General features: G+C 35.3%; 1 protein-coding gene and 1 non-coding gene across 7 annotated transcripts in view; both read left to right on the top strand.

The window, feature by feature from the left end:
- LOC138703585 (mucin-6-like) overlaps nucleotides 1-22,367 on the top strand; it is a 454,211-nt gene that overhangs the window by 386,090 nt on the left and 45,754 nt on the right. The window contains exon 2 of one of the 6 annotated variants that reach the window (XM_069831586.1): nucleotides 16,338-16,751. The exons of the other annotated variants lie outside the window; for them this stretch is intronic. Within the exon in view, the coding sequence (XP_069687687.1) occupies nucleotides 16,684-16,751 (68 nt within the window). The 5' untranslated portion in view covers nucleotides 16,338-16,683. The remainder of the gene's footprint in view (nucleotides 1-16,337; nucleotides 16,752-22,367) is intronic. 6 annotated transcript variants of the gene reach the window in all.
- On the top strand, nucleotides 13,276-13,349 carry TRNAS-GCU (transfer RNA serine (anticodon GCU)). The gene has a single exon. It is a non-coding gene; the product is annotated as a tRNA-Ser (tRNA).

Below are 22,367 nucleotides of genomic sequence, written 5' to 3'. Positions count from 1 at the left end.
TCTCCTCGCCCCATTTTTTTCACACTTATAGAAGCATACATCTCTCTTGCTGCTATCACAGTCTAGTATATACAATCACGAACTTGAGTTGTTGAGGGTACTAGGTACAATAGACTGTCCCGGTACTATTTCGCATTGTCTGTAATGAGGCGATAGTAGCGATCTTAGTGGTTAGCAACTGCCTATGGATGCATATTTACTACGTATTGAGCTTCGTGACTGTATAGATTGACACTGACCGAATTACTACGTGAGCGCTTGCTGTCTTGGAGAGGAGCAAGTGAGAAAGCACGGGGTGAAGGGAGAGAGCACTATGCACTATGTACTTGCAGGTCCACTCACAGTTTGTCAAACCTGCTAACAAAAGCATTAAAAGGTTGACTAGTTGCCTGCAATGCTAGCATAATGGAACCTTCCTAGCCGACAGTCGAGGCAAAAATGAAGAATCCGCTATTGTGGTAATACTGGAGAGTGGTTCTTCTATTGGTCGCGATGCCCAAACACACCCTCTCAGATATTTACGTGGTGATTGGTGACTGAATGACGAGGAGCGAGGGAGAGAGAAGAAAGAAAGAGACAGATTCCAGAAGTTGGCGTGTTTTACGGGATTTCACTTGAAGTTGTCAAACTATACATACTAGACTGTGCTGCTATAGTGAACTAAAACACTGGAAATTGGAGATTGACAAGCAGCGGGACATGGTAGTCATGAGGTCAGCGTCGCGGAAGACAACGGTGGACAATACAGGCAGTCCTGTGGATCCACAGGAATCGAACCGTAGTCTATTGTACATGTTTCTAGCGTGACGTGCTATATCTTGAGCTACAGCTAAGATCACATAAAATTATGAAACTGTAGACATGCTTCGAGACACTTGATGGCCAGGAGTGTATGCAATAAGTATTGACGAAGTTTGTCGATGTTATTTTACAAACACGCATGCTGTATAAATACGACTATGCTGAAGTAAAGAAACTTAAATTTATACACTCTATAGACACGATTACATATTAATATATACGTAAGTGATAAGGAACAAAACTGATCACGATGAGCAATTTATAAAATACCATATACGTATAACTTGTCTGCGTTGTAACATTACATTAGTCAAGGTCAGTTGGAAGTCGTTAATTCAGTTATCTAATATTTGTTTCACTTAGATTGGTGGCACACAAATTACAAAGTAAAACAGTCCGTCTAGTCTTTCTATGCATAACGGATGCCACAGAGTTGTCTATTTGTTCTAGGCAACAAGTTGACGATATTGCTTCTTGTGACACGCTTGTTACCTGCATGACGTCTATCTCAATGACCCAGTGGCATCATGCTCTGTAAGTCCGAGGTTCTCGTGTTCAAAATAGTGAATAGCCTACCAATAAAGATCGTCAGAAGCCTAAGGCCGCCTATAGGGGAGACTCTGCTAATTCCACAATATTAAGAAGTAAGTGTATCATATTTTTTTATCAAAATGTTTATTTAAATATATTATCAAGGTATGTAGACAGGGACGAAACCTTTCATTACCAAATGAGGTAAAGAGACCCATTAAAATGCAAATATATTTAGTTGTTCATACATTACAGTTGAAAAAGAACAACTCGGGTAATTCAGCAACAGTGCGGATAAATCCGCAATAGGACTTGGCTAATTCCGCAGTCGTAAATAATTATGAACTACATTATGAAAGTAACATAAAGGGAACAATTTATATGTAACAATGCTCACTTTCTTCACAGCTGTGTAGCAAAACACGAAAAACAGAGAACTTTCGATGTTTCACTGTATTGCCGACAGAGGTGTCGACCAATATCCTTGATTTTTTTTCTATAGTACTGCAGAGGACATGCCTCCTGTTGACAGCCTCTCAAAACTTACGTTCACGCTATTGTTAAGCCGCAGTAAAATCATATATGCACTACTGCGGAATTAGCCGAGTTTCCCCTATTAAATTTCCTAAGAACTCGGAAGGTTTTGCATTATATTTGAAGGAAAAAAAAGTTAAATAGCCTATGGCTATGTCTGAGAAACATGTTTGTTACGAATCGAACCATGTAGTACCTGTCATATAATTCGGAATATAAGGAAGAACACAATGGTTTATTTTGAAATTCTCTTATTAGTCTAATATAGAAATACATTGTCCTAAATTGAAACAAGATGGAAAACAACATTAGCAATAGAATCAATATTGAGCAAGGTATATATAGATCGTATCATGGTTTAAGTATTTTCCCTTGCACACTCGATTCTGGCGCAGTCGTAATGGACTCACTTCGACTCATCTTTGATTAATGTCCCTCATTTCATCCAGTTTGCATAATTTATAAATACAACCAACTTAGTCGTTCTTCGGTGCTTTTTGGGTAGCAAGTCTCGTTTGTAGCTTTATTTTTAACAGCTTCTTACATAGTCAGAAATGTAGCAACGAAAATTTAAGACAAACTTGAATGATTATACATACATGAAATGATAAGCAAAATTAACTTAGGCTATAGCCATTATGAAAATAAAGGTAGTTTGTATTAATTGTATAAAGAGGCAATCACGTGTGGAATGTCTATTTGCAATTGGCAGAATTCCTAGACATTAATGATAATGTACACGAATTTACTTTATAAAATCAATATAACACTAGCTGTTGAGTAAATGGTGTGGAATAAATACTCTATTTTTCTTAAATGAAAAACAGGCAAAGCAGCAAAAGCACTTTCAGAATCGATTGTTTACTTATCTTCAAAAATAACATAAAATCCAGGTATAGCCATGCAAAGTCTCTTTTCTGTTATATAAATAATTGCTTTTCATACGCCATCAATTGCATACTAGCGAGATGTTAATGATATATACACCTTTAAATGATTTGCTTTCGTAGTACTGTCCGTTTCTTGAGAAGTGACAAATACACTTAAAATCTCGTTATAAAGCATAATTTCATTCATTTTCAATGTTTATATATATATTTTAAATACCGATTTTTTTACATTGAAGAAAGTGATATTAGGAGTCATTTTAAATAGTTATTTCGCGTAAATTTGTGAAGAATAATTATGTATTTACATTTACTTAATCCATACTATTTTTACATAAATTCAAATTAGTTGCTTTTTGGGTTTATAAAAATAATGTTTGTGCAGGTGATAAGATAAAAGCTTGTCTACTTTTTGGTTTATAATAAATGATTTACTTCTTGAATAACTGAAGATAATGAACTGTAAACTTGCACGTCATTCATAACAGGATAAAAGTAAAATTACGACAATTTCTTTATATAACTTATAATATAAGTTTTTGCACGATCATGTTTTTGGCTGTATTTATAGCTAGTGTTGTTAGGCCTTGAAAGTTAGAATTCCCACGCTTGTTGCTAGGGGAAACCATTCTTCATAACGTAAAACTATATTGAAATAGATCCATTACAGTGCACTTGTTGTTACTTAGTTACCATTACAGTGTAGTTTTGCAAAGGCTTTGGAAAAATATTGCTCTAAATTTTAATATATTGTATTTGCAATTTTAAAAATATGATCGTGCAAAAAATGTACAATACACGTTTGTGAGGTGCATTACAAAATCTCTAACATTGAAAAACTCGCTCTGCTCGTTTTTAAAACTTTTCTTCGATTTTGTAAAAAGCATTCTGAACCTTGTATTGTAATATTATTTCTCTTTTCTTTTTCTGTGCGATTTTGCTGTAGTTCTATTTTGTCGGGTTAATAAGTTGTACACACAGATTGATTAGTATAATATGTTATTAGTTAGCGATGTATGCAACGGAGTGAGAACGGAACTGACCACCCTTATCCCATTTTCTTCTGGCTTAGTTGCCTCATGAGTGATTCCTTATTGCTGTCACTTATAAGGTTCAAACCTGCCTTCGGACAGTTGACTAAATAACGCAGACAGAGATTGGTATTAGAATCTACAGTAAGATCAACTTCGTTTTGATGCCTCGCTTTGTAGCCACTTGTCATTTATTTTTAATAAACATGTTATTTAAAAAGCTTGCGATAGTAATTGAGATTTCTTGGCTATTTTCTTGTGAAAAAATGTATTATATTTCCAAATCCATAGCAGTGCTAACATGTTCCTAGGTGAACATTAAATTTAAATTGAATTAAAGAATTGCATTGTGTTGCACATGATTAATAGGAACTGCTGCTAACAATGTTTATACTGCCGACCACAGTGTTGGAAACGCTAATGCATTAATCAGACGTCACGCAGAAGAATTAATTAGAACCCTCTGATGATATATCTGATTGGTTGCTATTTTAAATACATTTATAAGAAGATATACATTTACAATATGTAGTAACCACTAAAAACTCTGTTAAAAATGCTTGAGAATTTGCTTTTTCGCTTATGTTGGCATGTGGTTGATCGCTGTAGGAACCAGCAGAAATCACCCATCATGCTCGGACTGTATTGAGTCTGGTATGTGGATTTCATCGTTGATATGTTCTGGTGGAACCTCTCGCCATGTTCGTCACTTACAGCGTCGAGATTTGTTGGAAAAAAGTCAAGGTGTAGATGAAGAAAGTGCATTTTTAAAGGCACGCGATAACCTAGATTCTAAAATGCTCTAAGCATGTTATATACTAGTCAGCATAATTATCAGCTCGATAATTTCATAAAAACATAGTTGACACTAGTGCAAATGTGTCCCAAGCTTCGAGTTCAAGAGCACTCAATTTTGACCTGGACGTAGTGTCACACATCATAATTAAAAATTAAAATTGTTATTATTTTAAAATTGCGACGTGATAGAAAAAAACGGGACTTAAGATCTGTAATCAGCACACTCAAATTACGGTTCGTACACTTGTTTTTGTTCAGTAACAAAATCACAATAAAATAAATAAAATGGTCTAAATGTATTAGAAATGTAAAAGTTAAAAATTAAAAATATTTTTAAATTGTGACGTGGTAGCAAGAACTGACTTCAGATCTGTAATCAGCACACTCAAGTTAGGGTTGGTACACTTGTTTTTGTTCAATACCAAAATCGCAATAAAATAAATAAAATGACCAAAATGTAGCCTATTAGAAATGTAAGTTAAAAATTAAAAATATTTTTAAATTGTGACATGGTAGGAAAAACTGACTTCAGACCTGTAATCCTCACACTCAAGTTATTGTTGGTACACTTGTTTTGTTCAGTAACAAAATCACAATAAAATAAACAAAATGATCTAAATGTATGAGAAATCTAAAAGTTAGAAACATTTTAAAATTGTGACGTGATAGAAAAAAACGAGATTTCAGATCTGTAATCAGCACACTCAAATTACGGTTGGTACACTTGTTTTGTTCAGTAACAAAATCACAATAAAATAAACAAAATGATCTAAATGTATGAGAAATCTAAAAGTTAGAAACGTTTTAACATTGTGACGTGATAGAAAAAAAACGAGATTTCAGATCTGTAATCAGCACACTCAAATTACTGTTGGAACATTTGTTTTTGTTCAGTAACAAAATCATAATAAAATCAATAAAATGATCTAAAAGTATGAGAAATGTAAAAGTTGAAAACATTTTAAAATTGTGATGTGATAAAAAAACGAGACTTCAGATCTGTAATCAGCACACTCAAATTACTGTTGGTACACTTGTTTTTGATCAGTAGCAAAATCACTGTAGACAAGTGTTATACAAGAATGTTGTTAAATTTATGTGATGATGTATTATTGCGTGACGTCAGAACAATCACATGACGCTGGAATGTTTCTCGTGCTGTTCGACTGCTGGTGGTGCGGCATTGTCGTGTGATAAGTCTAAGTGAGGTCATTTTATTATGTAAACGGTAAACACTGTACTCAAATGTGCACTTACTCACAAAGTGAACATTCAGGCAGGATCACCTAAAACCTCTGCGGTGGCTGATTGGTCAGACCTTCACGCAGATGGTCCGGATTCGAGTTCCGTTCAGGCCTGATATTTTTCATTGTGAAATCCATACTGACACTTTTGACGCTGACAAGATCGCAGTTGGGGTTTTTCTTGGGGTTCTCCCGTTTCCCCATATTAGGAATCTATAACATTCCGTCGACATCTCTCCATTTTGTCATCATTCCATAGCATTCCCCGAACGAAGGCTGAAACGCACGGCTGACCTAGGGACGAGTGGGATTACCTGCTCGAAACCTGGATACGCAGCGAACCTTTGTGCAGTCAGCCGGTGTGAGCTTGGGAATGCTCCTAGCTTGAGGGTTAGCCCATTAGATCTTGAAAGATCGCAGTACTGCGTCGTAATGCCCCCTCCCGAAATTCCATTCCATTCCAGGGTCATTTCAAGCCTTTTTGTTGTTACTCACAGTTAAGGTGGAGGCATACATGTACTGATTTTCTTCTAAAGTGAACACAGCTGAAATATTATTTTAAAGAATTTTATGATTTTTTAAATATCAGTGCTAGTATTTTATTCCCTTTATAACACTGACATTTTTGTAAGACTTTCTACCGAGTCCACACCTGTGGAATAACGGTTAGCGCGTCTGGCCGCGAAAACAGGTGGTCCGGGTTCGAATCCTGGTGGGGGCAAGTTACCTGATTGTTTTTTTTTTCCGGAGTTTTCCCTCATTCCAATTTGAGCAAATGCTAGCCATTCATAGTATAAATAGCCGCAGAAAGAATGATTTTCATACGCCATCATCAAATTTATCATCCTATCAAAGGGGAGTACGTTACATGGCGATAAAAATTTTCAATAGTCTTCCTGATGACATTAAGAATCATAATCGATTATTTGAGGTAAAACTAAAAAATTACTTAAAATCTCTCACTTTCTATACTGTAGATGAATTCTTGACATTTCACAGTACTGTGTAAATATTTCAATACTATTAAATGATAAACATATTGCATGTATAATATGTTATTGTTATTAAAGTATTAATTCTGTACCTATTTAATATTTGAATTTTTATACGGGGTTTTCATTTCAAAACTTTCCAGTCTAAATAACTAATTATTTAAATTGAATTCAATTTAAACAAAAAACACATCAATTTAGATATTCAGAAGGAAGTCTGAAACCAGGCTTAATTCTGCAGTGCTTGGAAAAAGTGACGTAAGTCAGTTTTCACAAAAATTTTTTGATAATTTATTGACAACTTACAATGGTTTATGTCGATTTGATTGTTTTTCTATATGAATTATTGTAACGGGAGGAATACCTATATATTTTTTTCCAAGCGAACAGATGTTCCGTAAGTTGTCAATAAATTATCAAAAAAGGTTTGTAGAAACTGACTTGAATATTCTCAGGCGGATGAGTATAAACCACTAATTTCAAATGACCCCATAGGAAGAAGTCAAGCAGCGTCAGGTCTGGAGATCTCGCCGGCCATTCTACAGTACCTCTCTTACCCAATCCATTTTCCAGGAAATCTTATATCCAGCCATTGTCGCACAGGTACTGCATAGTGTGGGGAAGCTCCGTCTTGTTGAAAATGCAAATTTTGTTCGTCCAACATCAGGTTTCCTTCATTGACTCTGTTCTCTAGCGACAGTGTGATAAGTGGATCAATTTCATTTTCTAATATGTTCAGATACAATTCTCCAGTCAGGTTTTCTTCAATGAAAATCGGTCCAACAATATCATCCCCAAAAATTCCAGTTCATACATTGATCTTTTGAGAAAACTGGGTATTATCTTCACGAAACACATGAAGATTTTCAGTGTCCCAGTACCTACAATTGAATCAATTTTTGCAAAAAGGACATGTGTTACATTTTTTGTCAAAATCGGTTTTTTCATTGAAACTGTAACTTAATGGATGGCCAATGGAATATAAATATGAATAAATTATAATATATATCAGTCCCATTTGTAGCTAACTTCATGTATCAAGAATATAAAGTTCCAATTTTAAATTTCCTACCTGCTATTATGTTTTTCTTGAATATCTCAAAACATTAAATTTGTAACGTGTATCCTTTTTGCAAAAGTCGATTCAATTGTGTTTTATTACAAAATAATATAAATATAATGGTATAAATGAAACAGTTTATAAAATCTCTAGTAAATTTTAGCAGAAAATTCCTGTATAAAACTGCAAAAAAATAATAATAAAACAAGGACAAAACATCGAAAGAAAGTGTGAACTTTAGCTGTGGTCCAGGAGGGAAACAAATATCGAAAGCATGAAACTTTTCCTCTATGGTAATTCAGCTGTTGATCAGACGGAACCATTCGTGACACACTTTTTCGGTATCAGTAGGTGCATTACAATTGCCAATTTGAAATAAAGAATTAATAAAGTAATGTTGCATTCACAATGGAAACCCATGTCGTGTATATTTGAAGTCAAAGATGTAATGCTATTCTATTCAGTCCGAATAAGCCTACAGAAAATCGAGGGAAGGCTATCAAGCAGGTTACTACAAAGAACAGCATTTTCTTTCAGTAGAAAGTAGGTTATTTTACGACGCTGTATCAACATCTCAGGTTATTTAGCGTCTGAATGAGATGAAGGTGATAATGCCGGTGAAATGAGTCCGAGGCTGAATTATTTGGAATTAGTTTAATCTTTCAAGAAATATTAAAATAGTCGTACGAACACTTGCACGACACAACGTAGGGCCATACGTCGTACAACTTTACAAAATACCTCGATATAATCACACAGACTCTGATCGACTGTACCTGCAGAGAGCTGAATGTATGCTGTGAGGTCACATGTGCTTTTAGACGCCTTATTTACAATTCACAATCACTTGATTAAATCGTGTACTAATTAAGGATCCTAGAATCTATTTAAAGATAGAATATAATGCGTGTTCCCTGCTGTTAAATATATTATTTGAATAAAAGAGCATAATGATACCCGTCAGATTTCCTTCGTGAAACAAATGAATACATGATTTAAACATGACTGTAACCTTCAACCGCTGTTTCGTAACGTAACCTAATCAATACTATTTCAGAGATTGCGTTTGAAATATGTAAGACCCTTCTTTAGTAAAATCAGGACATTAAATTTTTATCTGTTTAACAAGACGGGTCTAACGGAACTCTTTGCTTCCCCTCCTCGTTGTAATGACAAGAGCTGTTTGAGGGAAATGAAAACACGTCTCGAGAACAAAATATGACGAAAGAAGAAGAGAGAGCTATTTAAGTACACGAAACCAGGGAATTATAAGCCCGTCTTTTGTTTTGATATTGCTGACGATATTGTTGGTATTACGTCATAAACGTTTTAATTAGGAAGTAAATTAATTTAGTTGCTGCGAACTCTCCACGGAGTTTAAGCTCGGCAGCGATGTTAACGCTGCATTATATTAAAAGGAGCCGTGGATGCAACAATCGATAATAATCGAATCAATTACTACGTCAGAGACGTCTATATTTTGTGTAACGGAATATTACATTGCTGTTAACATTTCAACAATTTCAATTTCATATCCCTGCCTGCCGTGCCATTTAAAACATCTTTTGAATTTTAATATCCATTGATAAACATCGATATAATTATATTTTATAGTAGTTTTATTACATAAAAGCAAACTCACGTAAAACTATTAGTACACAGGGCTGCAAATAAATATAGATACGAAATTATATCGTTTTCCGAGGGCTTTAGCAAAACATGGCGAGGTGGAAAGCTATTTTCCTTAAATTAGTTTTTTAAAAACATAAATATACGACTTTTTATAATATATTCACGTTATTATTTAATATGAATTGATTTTAAATTATTCATATTCTTTTATTTTAAAACATTAATAAGAATGCTACACGAAAATAGTGTAACTGCAGTTTATATTGTATTGTTTTTCACAGCCTTATTATCGTTGGATGCTGTCATTGTTACAATCGATATATTAAGGCCAGTTAAGTTTCATATTGTATTAACAAAAAAGTATCAATTTTATTATAAACTAGCCGTACCCATGCGCTCTGCTGCACCCGTTAGAAATAAGTATAAAGTAATTACCATATATAATTAAAATAGTACATTTGACCCATTCGTGTTTGATAGAAGGATAAATCGTTTAATATGTTACTCAATTTAAATCGTATTAAAAAAAAATAAAATTCGATCATTTTGATCCAGAGACCATTCATTTGGTCATAAAAATTATTTTAGGAGATACACGAATGTACAAAATAGCCTATCAAGTTTTCTGTGCATAAGAAGCTATTTTAATCTTACCTGTCCTCGATTCACTCAGACGTTACTGTAATAACATTATAGCATTATGTCCATCTAGAGAAACTACACTTTCCAATGGTGAATTTAATAATTAATTATACAAATCGGTTAATTTAGCTTCCGATATTACTTCATACAAACACAGAAACATTCTCTGTAGGCTATGTTTCGTAGCTTTCGATTTTTGTTGTCCAAGGCCCCTTATAGACGAAGTCATTTGTTTTTTATTTCATTACACCGCCATAGATGGCGTTGTTATTGTAATTTTGAAACTCACTTATCTCATTAAATATCAGTCCTATCAAAATTTTGCATAGAATAAAACTTATCGGAAATTATTTTAAAGAAACTTTTGTCATGTAATATTTTTCATGAAAATTAATAATAAGGGAGATATTTCGATTTATTTAATTCAAGTCCCCTTATAACCCCCCTTTTAAATAAAATATTTTGAATGTCATATAGCCTGAATTCTAAGTTACAACGAACTTAATTTATATTCCAATTTTCATATAAATCGGTTTAGCCATTATCGCGTGAAAAGGTAACAAACATCTAGACAGACAGACAGACATACAAACAAAAATTTCAAAAAAGCGATTTTCGGTTTCAGGGCGGTTAATTATATATGTTAGGACCAATTATTTTTGGAAAATCGAAAATTACCAGAAAAATTTCTGCTACAGATTTATTATTAATATAGATATAAACATAAAGTGTATAGTTTGTTTCCAGTTTATTGAAGACATACACGAACAAGCTGAATGATGTAATGATAACGAAGCAAAAATAGTTAGGCTATATGAAATGCCTTCTGTATATATGTCTATTGTTTACTAAGCGAAGCCCTCGTAACACGATAATATTTCAAATCGATAGCGACTTCGACTAGGCATTTCTTTTGCAGCCCAGTGTACTAACAATAGTGGCTACTGGATGATGCCTTTTCATGTTTTATCAATATAGAGATTGAATTCAATAATCAAGTTATAGGTCTATTATTCTTTGTAAGATTCCAAAATAAATTATTCAGTAAAGTACGAGTATTTCACTCATTTAAATATACTATGTAATCTGTTAGTTAAAAATTCTTGTTATGAAACAGTCTATGGAATTTCTAGAAAGGTACAGTATACGGCGAAGAAATGGAACTAGGAGTGAAACGTGTAGTAGCACAGTCTAATTTTTTCCCCGAGATTCTCTCCAACTGTAAGGCGAATTTCAGGTAATTCCATCCCGAGATCTCCTCGCCAAAATACCGTCCCTCTATCAAATATTAGCCATTGGCGTGGCTCAATCGGTTAAAGCGCTTGCCTGCCGGTCTGAAGTTGCGTTCGGACGCGAGTTCGATTCTCGCTTGGGCTTATTACCTAGTTGCGTTTTTTCCGAGATTTTCCCCAACCGTAAGGTGAATGTCAGGTACTCTATGGCGAGTCCTCGGCTTCATCTCGCTATCACCAATTTCATCGACGCTAAATAACCTAGTAGTTGATACAGCGTCGTTAAATAACCAACTAAAAAAATATCAAATATTCCATCAACGCTAAATAACAACGCAATTATTATTAAATAACCAATTAAAATGCCAGAACGCTTTCCAGGAGATAACACATAGAAAGTTCTCTGTATTTGATGCAATGTTCTACAAGCAATTAATGAATAAGTCTTATTACAGCAGTTTTCGGATACAGAGTTGTAACTTTTGACTTTCTATCAAGAGTTCTAGTTTGTTTACAATGTTGAACGGAATCCAGATGACTACGAACTATTGGAAACAATGTCGGGATGTCAGGATACAAATTTAGTAATTGATTTTGAATGAACTTCCATTAGAGTAATGAAATCAAATTCAAATCAAATAAATTTATGAACTGTGACATATTTGTTCATGTAACATCGCTCAAACAAATAAGCGCTACAGCAAACAAGTGAAGGACATTGTGATAATTTCAGTACAATGTACACAAACTCGTTTCGACCAGTGGAAAATTTCGATCATCTAGTATTGTCATACAGGACACACGTCGTTGCTGAGAAAAGCTACAAATAGCTACTAGACACGAGTAACAAAACATGAGATTGATAAAGTACCTTGTCTTTATGAGTGATCACTTATTCATATGCTAACAGCGTGTGAGAAATAGCTTCAAAACACAAGGAACTTTTTCATTAGCACTTGAGTTAGAAAAATTATAAACTTCTTGGAGACATTGTCCCGCCATTTTTTCAGAATCTTGCAGAAATTTCAGAACCTTTACATCCATATTATGATTTCATACAGGCCATGAACTTTGAAATCTCAAAATTTACCACGGCCTCTGGGCGTGTTCAACAATTACTTGCCTGAATTCTGCTAATAATCTGGCAAAGATGAATTCGATGGTGTTTGGGTAAAGGGAGTTAAGTTATTTTCTGGTGAAAATTGAATTTTTTTCCTCAGGTGAATACACAAGTTAAATTCTAAAAGTGGTTGTGCAAAACAGAAAGAATACTAGCATTTGATGTGTTTTATTTGTGTATAAAATTATTTCAATAAGGTTTCAAAGTTTAATTTACATTTATTTCTAAACTCATTTTTATAACTTAACCTCCTTTGAATAATTTCAAGGAAAAATTGTTCCGGGGCCGGGTATCGATCCCGGGACCCTTCGCTTAGCGCGCGAACGCTCTACCGGCTGAGCTACCCGAGGAAATATACACGACACAGTCACAATTTTTCCTTTATATTCACACAACTCAAATGAGCTGACAAGACGCCAGAACTCAATTATGAGTGCACACAAATGCTGTGTGACTTAAATTGTGACGGTGTCGTGTATAGTTCATGGGGTAGCTAGAGCGTTCGCGCGCTAAGCGAAGGGTCCCGGGGTCGATACCCGGCCCCGGAACAATTTTTCCTTGAAATTATTCAAACCTGTTTTACAGGGAGATACTACCTGAAAGCCAGATTTGCATAATACATTCGTTACTGGAGGTACGTTAACAGAAAGCCACAATTTAAGTCACACAGCATTTTGTGTGCACTCATAATTGAGTTCTGGCGTCTTGTCAGCTCATTTGAGTTGTGTGTATATAAAGGAGAAAAAAAATTGTGACGGTGTCGTCTATAGTTCCTGGGGTAGCTCAGTCGGTAGAGCGTTCGCGCGCTAAGCGAAGGGTCCCGGGATCGATACCCGGCCCCGGAACAATTTTTCCTTGAAATTATTCAAACCTGCTTTACAGGGAGCTACTACCTGAAAGCCAGATTTGCATTAACCTCCTTTATCAATCGAATTGTATTTCCAAAGTGGATGGACTTGGAACATTTTTCTATCCCCGATTGTGGAATGTTAACCGTTGTTGATAATTGGAAAACTGAATACTGGAGTAGGCCTATAATTTGCCCGAAACTCTGTCATTCAGGGGCGGTTATTTTTCACGCCGTAAATCAAGCATACGTCACGTCCGACTATAATTCACTGAAGTAGGAAGACATGCTCGGCAAGGTTTGAATCTGCAATATTGAGCACTCGGCCTCTGAGAACGGAAATAAGCTATGCTATAGCTTTTAATAAACTTTTCAAGAAGTCGTAATAAAGTATGGATTAGGTAGATTCATCCACCATACCTATGAATTGGCTATTCTGAATCTGTCCGTTTCATCTCATATCCGACAGAAGTAAAGCGTTCTCTAGAGATCCTGGGAAAGGCTTGATTTAGTAATGTTTCCAGTCTAATTTTGTCTTTATGAAACAATGAAGACTTTTCCTCTCTGTGTTGCGGGATATTGCGATCCTCCATTAAAGCCTTTTTCCATTATGTAAACCAGTACAACGAAACACCTTCCACCTGACGTCACGAAGTAAAACATTCTCATACTTTAGTAACATGTAACAGAAAGGCTTTGCTGAAAATGTTTTTCTCTATATTTACTGTTATAATATTATTCATTTTAGCATCGTCATTTTAACTAAACAGAATTGCTGTTATATTCATTGCAACGAGACTCCTCGCTAGAAAATTTCTTGTGATAGAGATGAAGGTGCGAGGAGATAATTATAGATGAAAATAGAGAAGTTCTATAACCTCGATAGATATTTCAGATCTTTCATTACATTAAAATAATAGTAGGCAGCCTTGTTAAAATATTTTTGTTCATATTTCGGTATAATAATTTTAGTTGGTAGCTTTTCCCAGCCATGCAATGTATATTATCATCTCCGTTATCTTGAAACAACTATTGAAAGCGGTGCGCTGGCAATCAGTAAGCTTGATGATAGATCTGCCACTTCCAAGCCAACCGAGAGAAAATTAAGAAGTTAACTTATTTGCAAGAAAGAGACAGAGTATTCATTGTATCTGCAATTTGTCACTTCAGTTACTTTCAACATTAATTATCTATTACGTATTCTCACTTCTATCTTATGTAGTGCATTATTATTGACTAGATTTTATTCTGTCATTCAAGATGTATAACTATGCCCTTTCTTATTTCTCGCTTTCGCGTTATAGAAAATGTAAGTTCCCACACTGCAAATAAATATATTTCGATATTTTCACGAAAATACGTTTATCACATCCACTATAACGGGAAAATAATTTTAGGTATGTTGTCTGCTTGTCTGTGCAAGACGATTTGTTTTGAATTGTTGCAAGATTTTATTCATAGCCAGAATTTAAGAGTCTATTTATTAGAGAATGTAGCACATGGAATTAAATCGCTTTGTTATAAAAATGTTTTCTTTATTAAATTACGATTTAAAGTATGTTCTGAGAATTTGCATTATTATTATTATTATTATTATTATTATTATTATTATTATTATTATTATCGCCATTGTATGGGGCCGGTTTCACCCAACATCCTGATGCACTTGGGGAGCTACAATAAGTCACGAAAGCCATCTATAACAGCTGAGGGATCATCGTGCTAACTTCACGATATCTCCATTTTGGTTGGATGATCGTCCACCTCTGCTTCGGCATGTGGACGTGAGGCCAACAGCCGGCTGGTCAATCTGGACCCTTTGATGGACTCTAGCTCCACGGATTATTATTATTATTATTATTATTATTATTATTATTATTATTATTCCTAGGATCCGAGACAACTAAAGAATGAAGTGAAGTTAACAGTGCAACGGAGTATAGATAGAGTGAGGTGGCGCGGTGAGTTTTGTTTACCTGTGCGTTACTGTACAATCCGGTTCCTGACCAGAGGTACAGTATCTTTCCCTATCTCCCTACGAAACGAACTCAGGTCATCACACTGCATTTTCAATTTATAGCAAACTAATTGCAAGTATGTACTACATGGTTGTTCATTGTAACGCTAACGACTTCAATGTCGCCGAGGGACATGGAAACTTGTGAAGTATGTATCCTACCTCATTTTCCACCGTCACTAGATTGTACTATTAACAGTAGAATATAACGCAGCACATTGACGTCGTTGTTTACATTCACAGTATGTCTGTCTACTATGTTCAAGGAACTCTATAGTCAAATTGTGCGTACATTGGTTCCGGATCCTAAGTCTCATTATTATTATTATTATTATTATTATTATTATTATTATTATTATTATTATTATTATTATTATATACATCAGTATGTTTATTGTAGTATAATATTCTTTAGTGTAACTTGCATTACTACAAATATGCTACCATACTGGCATCGTAGCATCTGTAGTTCTACTAAGTCGAGGGCTGTCTGTATATTATTATATTGTTTTTATTATACTTTGTGCGGTTATTTTAATTTAGTATTCTTACTGAGCTAAGTCGTTCGTGTTGTTACGCAGTTGATCTGCAAGGATTTTAGTTAATACTTCAAAATATTCTGCGGCCTCCATCATTTCACTCTCTAATACATCACCACCGAACATTACACTGTACAATTAAAAACGTAGTTGTTTTTTAAACTTAACTGACATTTAGAACCCAGTAAAACGTTCAGCTTGACTGTTGGTGAGAGACAGCTGTCGTGTGAATATGTTAGAAGCAGCGAGACATTTCTGTGTGTGAAGTTCGTCCCACTTCAGTTTCACTTAGACGTGTGAATCCCTTCAGCTGACTGTTGTTCAACAATTAGGAACTCTTTTCTCTGTATTCGCCTATGAGTAAAAGGACTCTGGAGTATGGCTCTTTAATATTCAACACCTAATTAAAGCTTTGGTGTGTATATTTCAGATCAAGGAACAAAAGACTGTGCTCGGTATTGTTGCACGGTCTTTCTCTCGTATCTTACGAGACTTCATGTGAGAAACGGCGAATTTGTCCACGGGTATTTTACTTAGAAGAAGTCGAGTGTTAATTAATGATGAGAAATTGAGGACGAAACACATATATACCCACTCCACCTACTTTTTGCTGTCGCCAACTGATGGGGAAACAAGATGACCCAATTAGCAAGTGACCTCCGGATAAAGCGGAACAGTATGGACCACCTGGCCTTCATCGAGGAAGATGTGTGTGTGTGTTTTTGTGTATTTCATAAGTGATTAAAAAGAAACTAGTGCGCGTTACCATAGTAACCATGAAGTTCGATTCGGTGTATCCGAAGGAGAAGCCCAAGACAATATGTGGGGAGAACCACATGTGTTGGTATGTTCCATTTAAGCTTTGATATCTATTCCATAGGGAGGAAATATTCCAGATCTCGTTCCTGATTACCTTGTTCTTTTAAAAATATCATTTTAGCTTCCTCAGCAGTCAGGAATCTGGTGAAGACTATATTGTGGTATGTGTTGTGTACTCTTGTTACCATATGCTTCCCAGAAGTTCCAATTTTCAAAGTAAGGTTTTGTTCATTCTAAGGAGAATACGGTAAGACTTAAGATCATTTCTTTCAGGGCAGTACAACATTGTAATTATTGTGGGAAAGAGAAAGTTGCTGATTCATATGTTTTGTATTTAAATATCTTTGCTTGTGTCAACAACGCAGAAAACCCAGTTACCTACCAGTATCTGTGAGTAATTCTTGCAAAACTAAGAATACATACACACAGTTCTTGTTAGAATTAGATCATTGTGCACTTCGACTGTGAAAACCATTTGGTATACAGGGTGTAACAAAAGGTCAGGTCAGTCCTTAAGGAGGTGATTCACAACCTTATTTGCAACAAAAAATCCTAATACATTTTTTCAATATTAATCCCCGTTTTCGAGTTGCACGAATATCACGTACCGTGTCTATCTCCATTTGATTCCACACCTAATGGACTTATCTGCTTGAGAGAAGGTAGATAATTGAAGACCTCCCTCAAAGAAGGTTGTATATCATATGAAAAATTGTATGATATACAACCTTCTTTGAGGGAGGTCTTCAATTATTGTCAGCTGTCTATAGCAGATGCTCAAACTGCCCCCCTCTCGCACGAACACACGCTTCAGCACGCCGTCTGACCTCTCGCTGCACATTATCCAATCCGTGCTGGTGTATCTCCATTGCAGCCGTGTTGATCTTTGCAACGAGCTCTTCCCTGCTTGCCATCTCCGTTTGATACACTTTCTCCTTCATGCAGCCCCAGAGCAAGAAGTTCAATGGTGTTCGGTCTGGGGACCGGGCTGACCAGGCAATGGGACCACCCCTTCTAATCCATCTACCTGGAAAATGGTGATCTAACAATTTGCATACTGGAAGTCTGAAATGTGTTGGAGCATCGTCTATTGATACTATAGTTGCCTGGTCAGCCCGGTCCTAGACCTAACACCATTGGACTTCTTTCTCTGGGGCTGCATGAAGGAGAAAGTGTACCAGACGCAGATGGCAAGCAGGTAAGAGCTCGTTGCAGAGATTAACACGACTGCAATGGAGATACACCAGCACGGATTGGATAATGTGCAGCGAGAGGGCAGACGGCATGCTGAAGTGTGTGCTCGTGCGAGAAGGGGTCATTCTGAGCATCTGCTCTAGACAACTGACAAGCAGAAGGTGTGAACTCAAATGGGGATAGATACGGTAAGTGATATTCGGAAACGAGGATGAATATTCAAAAGGTATATTAAGATTTTTTGTTGCAAATAAGGTCCTGAATCACCTCCTTAAGAACTGACCTGACCTTTTGATACATCCTGTATATTATTTTCAAACAATTATTATAATTCATACCAGCAAATTTACTATTGTCGAAACATCTCTTAAATTATACACTTCTACATGAATCTCTGGGATCGGATACTATAGTGAAGAGAAGAGAGTGCACAAAAGAAAACAGTGAATTTAATAAATTCCGATAATATTATTAATTTTTCCCAAGTCTCTTAAGGATCGCATTTCATTCAACAGGAGTAGTTTACAATCTGAAAATTGTGGAACTTCTAAAGATATTTTAATTTAATTCATTAACCTAACCTAATATTTTGGGTTTGCCTTGCGGCACAGAATATTGCTTGAGATAGACACGGCAGGGAATTAATTTACTAGGTCCACTTATATTAAACGTTTTAATTAATTTATTGTATAATTACTAATCAGTCAGCTCGGTTCACGCGCAGTCAGAATCTCTGCATAACCATAAAAAAATATTAATGTAATACAAAGCAAACAAACGAATAGGTACGCACATAATGGTATCACTATGGTGAACGTTACTTTATGTTCGTGTATAATAGACTTATATTTCATATATTCACTAAAAATACATTTTTAAGCTGAATACTTGATATTTTTATTATAAAAATAATTTTTGTGTGGCATTGCTTGATGTGAATGCAGGAGCCATTTTTTTCATAATCGTTTATAACACAGATAAAATAAAAACCTCTCATCCAGTAAAAGGCAAATACAAATGAACATCCTGCTTCGTTTGTTTACTTTATAGTCTCTAAACGAATCTCTCTCATGTTTTACCCAACTCATTTATATTAATTTACAGTACATTCATAAGTCATATTTTATGTCCAAAGAAGTGCTGCCCTGATTCCTTCGAAACCGTAACAGGCCTCCGGGCCTAATTCATGGAAACTATTATTATTATTATTATTATTATTACTATTATTATTATTATTATTATTATTATTATTATTATTATTATTATTATTACTCCTGCTGCTGCTACGTAACCATCAATTTGTCTATTTTTGAATTACCTTAAAAATGTTTTAAGGGAAATTTAGTTTTGAAAATCCATTCAACAAACTGAAAAGTATTACACAAATTTTTTCCTGGAATATGTGCGTGTCACTCTTCCTAAGCCAATTATACGTTGTTTTAACAAATATTCGGCAGTCAGTCTTAACTGGATTTATATTTAATAATGGCACCATTCCAACTGCTTAACGTCACAGAATATTTTCTTTACCCTTTACTTGTAAGAAATAGTGATAGCTACACGCGAGTAAATGATACAATTCCTATTTTATGAGTTGTTATTGAGAATTCTCATCACTCTCTTGATTCTTTCTGTGTCTTACAGCCTCGTAGTGAATATCCGAAAGAGATGAGAGATGCAGAATCTGGCATTTCAATCGATCTCCAAGACGTGCCGAATAAACAATACGGAGCACGCGATTCGCCGATCAACAGCAGCTCTTATATAGCCTACAGAGTGAAATAAAAAATATCGGGCACATTTTCATAATTCTCAACACGTTTGTATATTAATTAATTTAAAACAGAAGAATTCGGTACTGTATTCTGTTAGACATACAAAAAATTTACTCTACCACAGCTTGCCTAACGATCGAATAAAGGCGGCGGAATCAAGAACTAATTACTGTTCACATGAAAACGTAAAAAAAGACACTAGCAAAATCTTCTGCTTTCCCGACTCGTAATTCAGACGAATATAGGGAAAGCACCATAGTGCTGTATAAATTCGGTAACGGGATTCCTACAGAGATGTTTCCGATCTCTTATAACGAATTTGAATGACATCATGTGCGTCAGGAGTCACACGACAGCTGAACTGTAACGTGAGGTGACAGACCAGTAGTGAGTGATCTCATAGTCAGAGTGCACGGCGGCTCACAGCAGAAATTCCCAAGAAAATCGAGCCTTTTTGGGAGGGGTACATTACGACTCTTTCCAATGCCAAATACAGTTAAGTGAAAATAAAAGAAACCTGCAATAAACGAAGTTTTGTTATTTCCAAGAAAGGCATCTTCTATATACTTAATAAGGGGTAAAGCTCGAATGGAATTAATTTGCATCATCTTGTAGGATACGGCGGGTGGATTTGCTTGCTTTTTCCACTCTGGAATTAATCCCATCCGAGCTTTGCCAGTCTTATTAGGTACACACAAGATGCCTTTCTTGGAAATAACGAAACCACGTTTTTTTGCAGGGTCCTATGATTTTCACGTAACTGTACTTGGCATCGGATAGGGTTGTTATGTACCCCTCCCAGAAAGACTCTATTTTCTTGGGCATTGCTACTGTGATACACCGTGCACTCTGATTATAAAATCACTCACTAGTGATCTGTCACCTCTCACCGCAATTCAGCTGTCGGTGTGATTCCTGAGTCACATGACGTCATTCATATTCGTTATCAGAGATCGGAAACAACCCTGTATACACATAAGTGTATCATTTCATCATTTCTGATACCGGAGACATTTTCGGCATTCCAGAAGTCCGTCCGTCTGCATGAGACTCTCCTAAAACATGACGAATATTGTTCTTATTCAGTATCTGTAAGTTGATTCAAGAGGAATATACGTGCGCGAAATAGTTCTTCGCGAATAATGGTATTTTATCCATGTTGTTACACAAAGATATCAGTTTTTGTTTAGGTACTGGCTCCAGTATGTCTTTTTTTTCCGCAAACGAGGCTTTTCGTTTATTCTAGTACCTAGTATGAGTCGGATTTTCGGATGAACTCAATGATGCTTCTTTATAACATAATCAAACATAAGGCTACAGTATTCACTGCATAACCACATTATTAAAATGTCCATAGATGCTGTAAGATATGTGCTGATTGGCAAATTTCACCTATATATTTTTTCCTGCCTAACCTCTCTCACAAGTATTCGATTCCTAATGAGTCAGAACAACAGTGAAATTGTTTACTACAGTGCAAATGACAAGTGCAGAATATTTAAGATGGATAATGAATGATTGATTTTCCCTTTTGTTATACGGAGTGGTTCAGAATAACAGCGCAATATTTTATTATAGTACAAATGACAACTGCAAGATATTTTAAGACAGGAAATGAGTGATTGGTGAAGCATCAAGGCTATTAAACTAGGGATATTATATTTTTTAACAGATAGGTAACTTCTGCATTTTGACCTTCATTTGTCAGCTGATAAATTGTCTTTCTGCTCTTTTCTTGTTCATGAGTCGGGGATACTCCATGGTGCGCCACTGTATTATTTACATCACATCCAACAACTACACTCATTTTACCTTACTCCTCTCACAAGAACATAAATTATGCTGTAATGTTAAAATATAACTTACAAATCCAGTCTCTTTGGACATACTTTGTTACACTGAATCATAACAAAACACTGTCAAAACATAGCACTACTTCATACCGTTAGAATGACAAATCACCTGACAAACGAATGGAAAATTGCAAGTGGTGTTGCATAATTTCCAGGAAACTCAACTTTAATGTTCTTTTGGGAGAAATGAACTTTGTGGATCACAGATTTCCTATCCCAAAATATTATGTAAGTGTTGCCTATATTGTAATTAAATATTTCACTGTCATCTTGAATAACCCTGTGATGTATAATTACAGAGAGCGCCAATAAAATATGAACGATTTTATTTTGTTAATATTGAAAAGCTATTAGTCATTTGTTCATAGTTTTGTTGAAGAACGCAAAGCAAGGTTGGATGTTTATGTTAACATGGTTTTAACAGTTTTGGAACTATTTGTGAGCTGAAAAGAAATATGGAGAACTTCATTGACATGTGCCCGAGAGTTATTGATAATTTTAAAGAACGTTTAAGTCATTGTATTGCTATTCGCGGTGGTAATTTTGAAAATGTTTTCCATCGTGCATGAATCTCCTACGCCCTATCTTTAAATATGTGCAGTAAAAATTTGAAATATATCAAATTAGTTCAAGGTTATTTATTAATGATTACAATCGTTCATATTTTATTGGCGCTCTCGGTACTTTTCATTACGGAAAACTCAACGTAACTGGGTCTCAAAGGCAAGGACGAATACATTCAATACTCTTTAAATATGAGAATTAGCATCTGCTAACTGCAAATCTGTCCATGAATGCTTTCTGTCGCTCGGTAAGTAA

This window comes from Periplaneta americana, chromosome 7 (genome assembly GCF_040183065.1).
Source record: "Periplaneta americana isolate PAMFEO1 chromosome 7, P.americana_PAMFEO1_priV1, whole genome shotgun sequence".
Classification (NCBI taxonomy): Eukaryota; Metazoa; Arthropoda; class Insecta; order Blattodea; family Blattidae; genus Periplaneta; species Periplaneta americana.
This window is presented reverse-complemented; position numbering and strand designations above follow the sequence as displayed.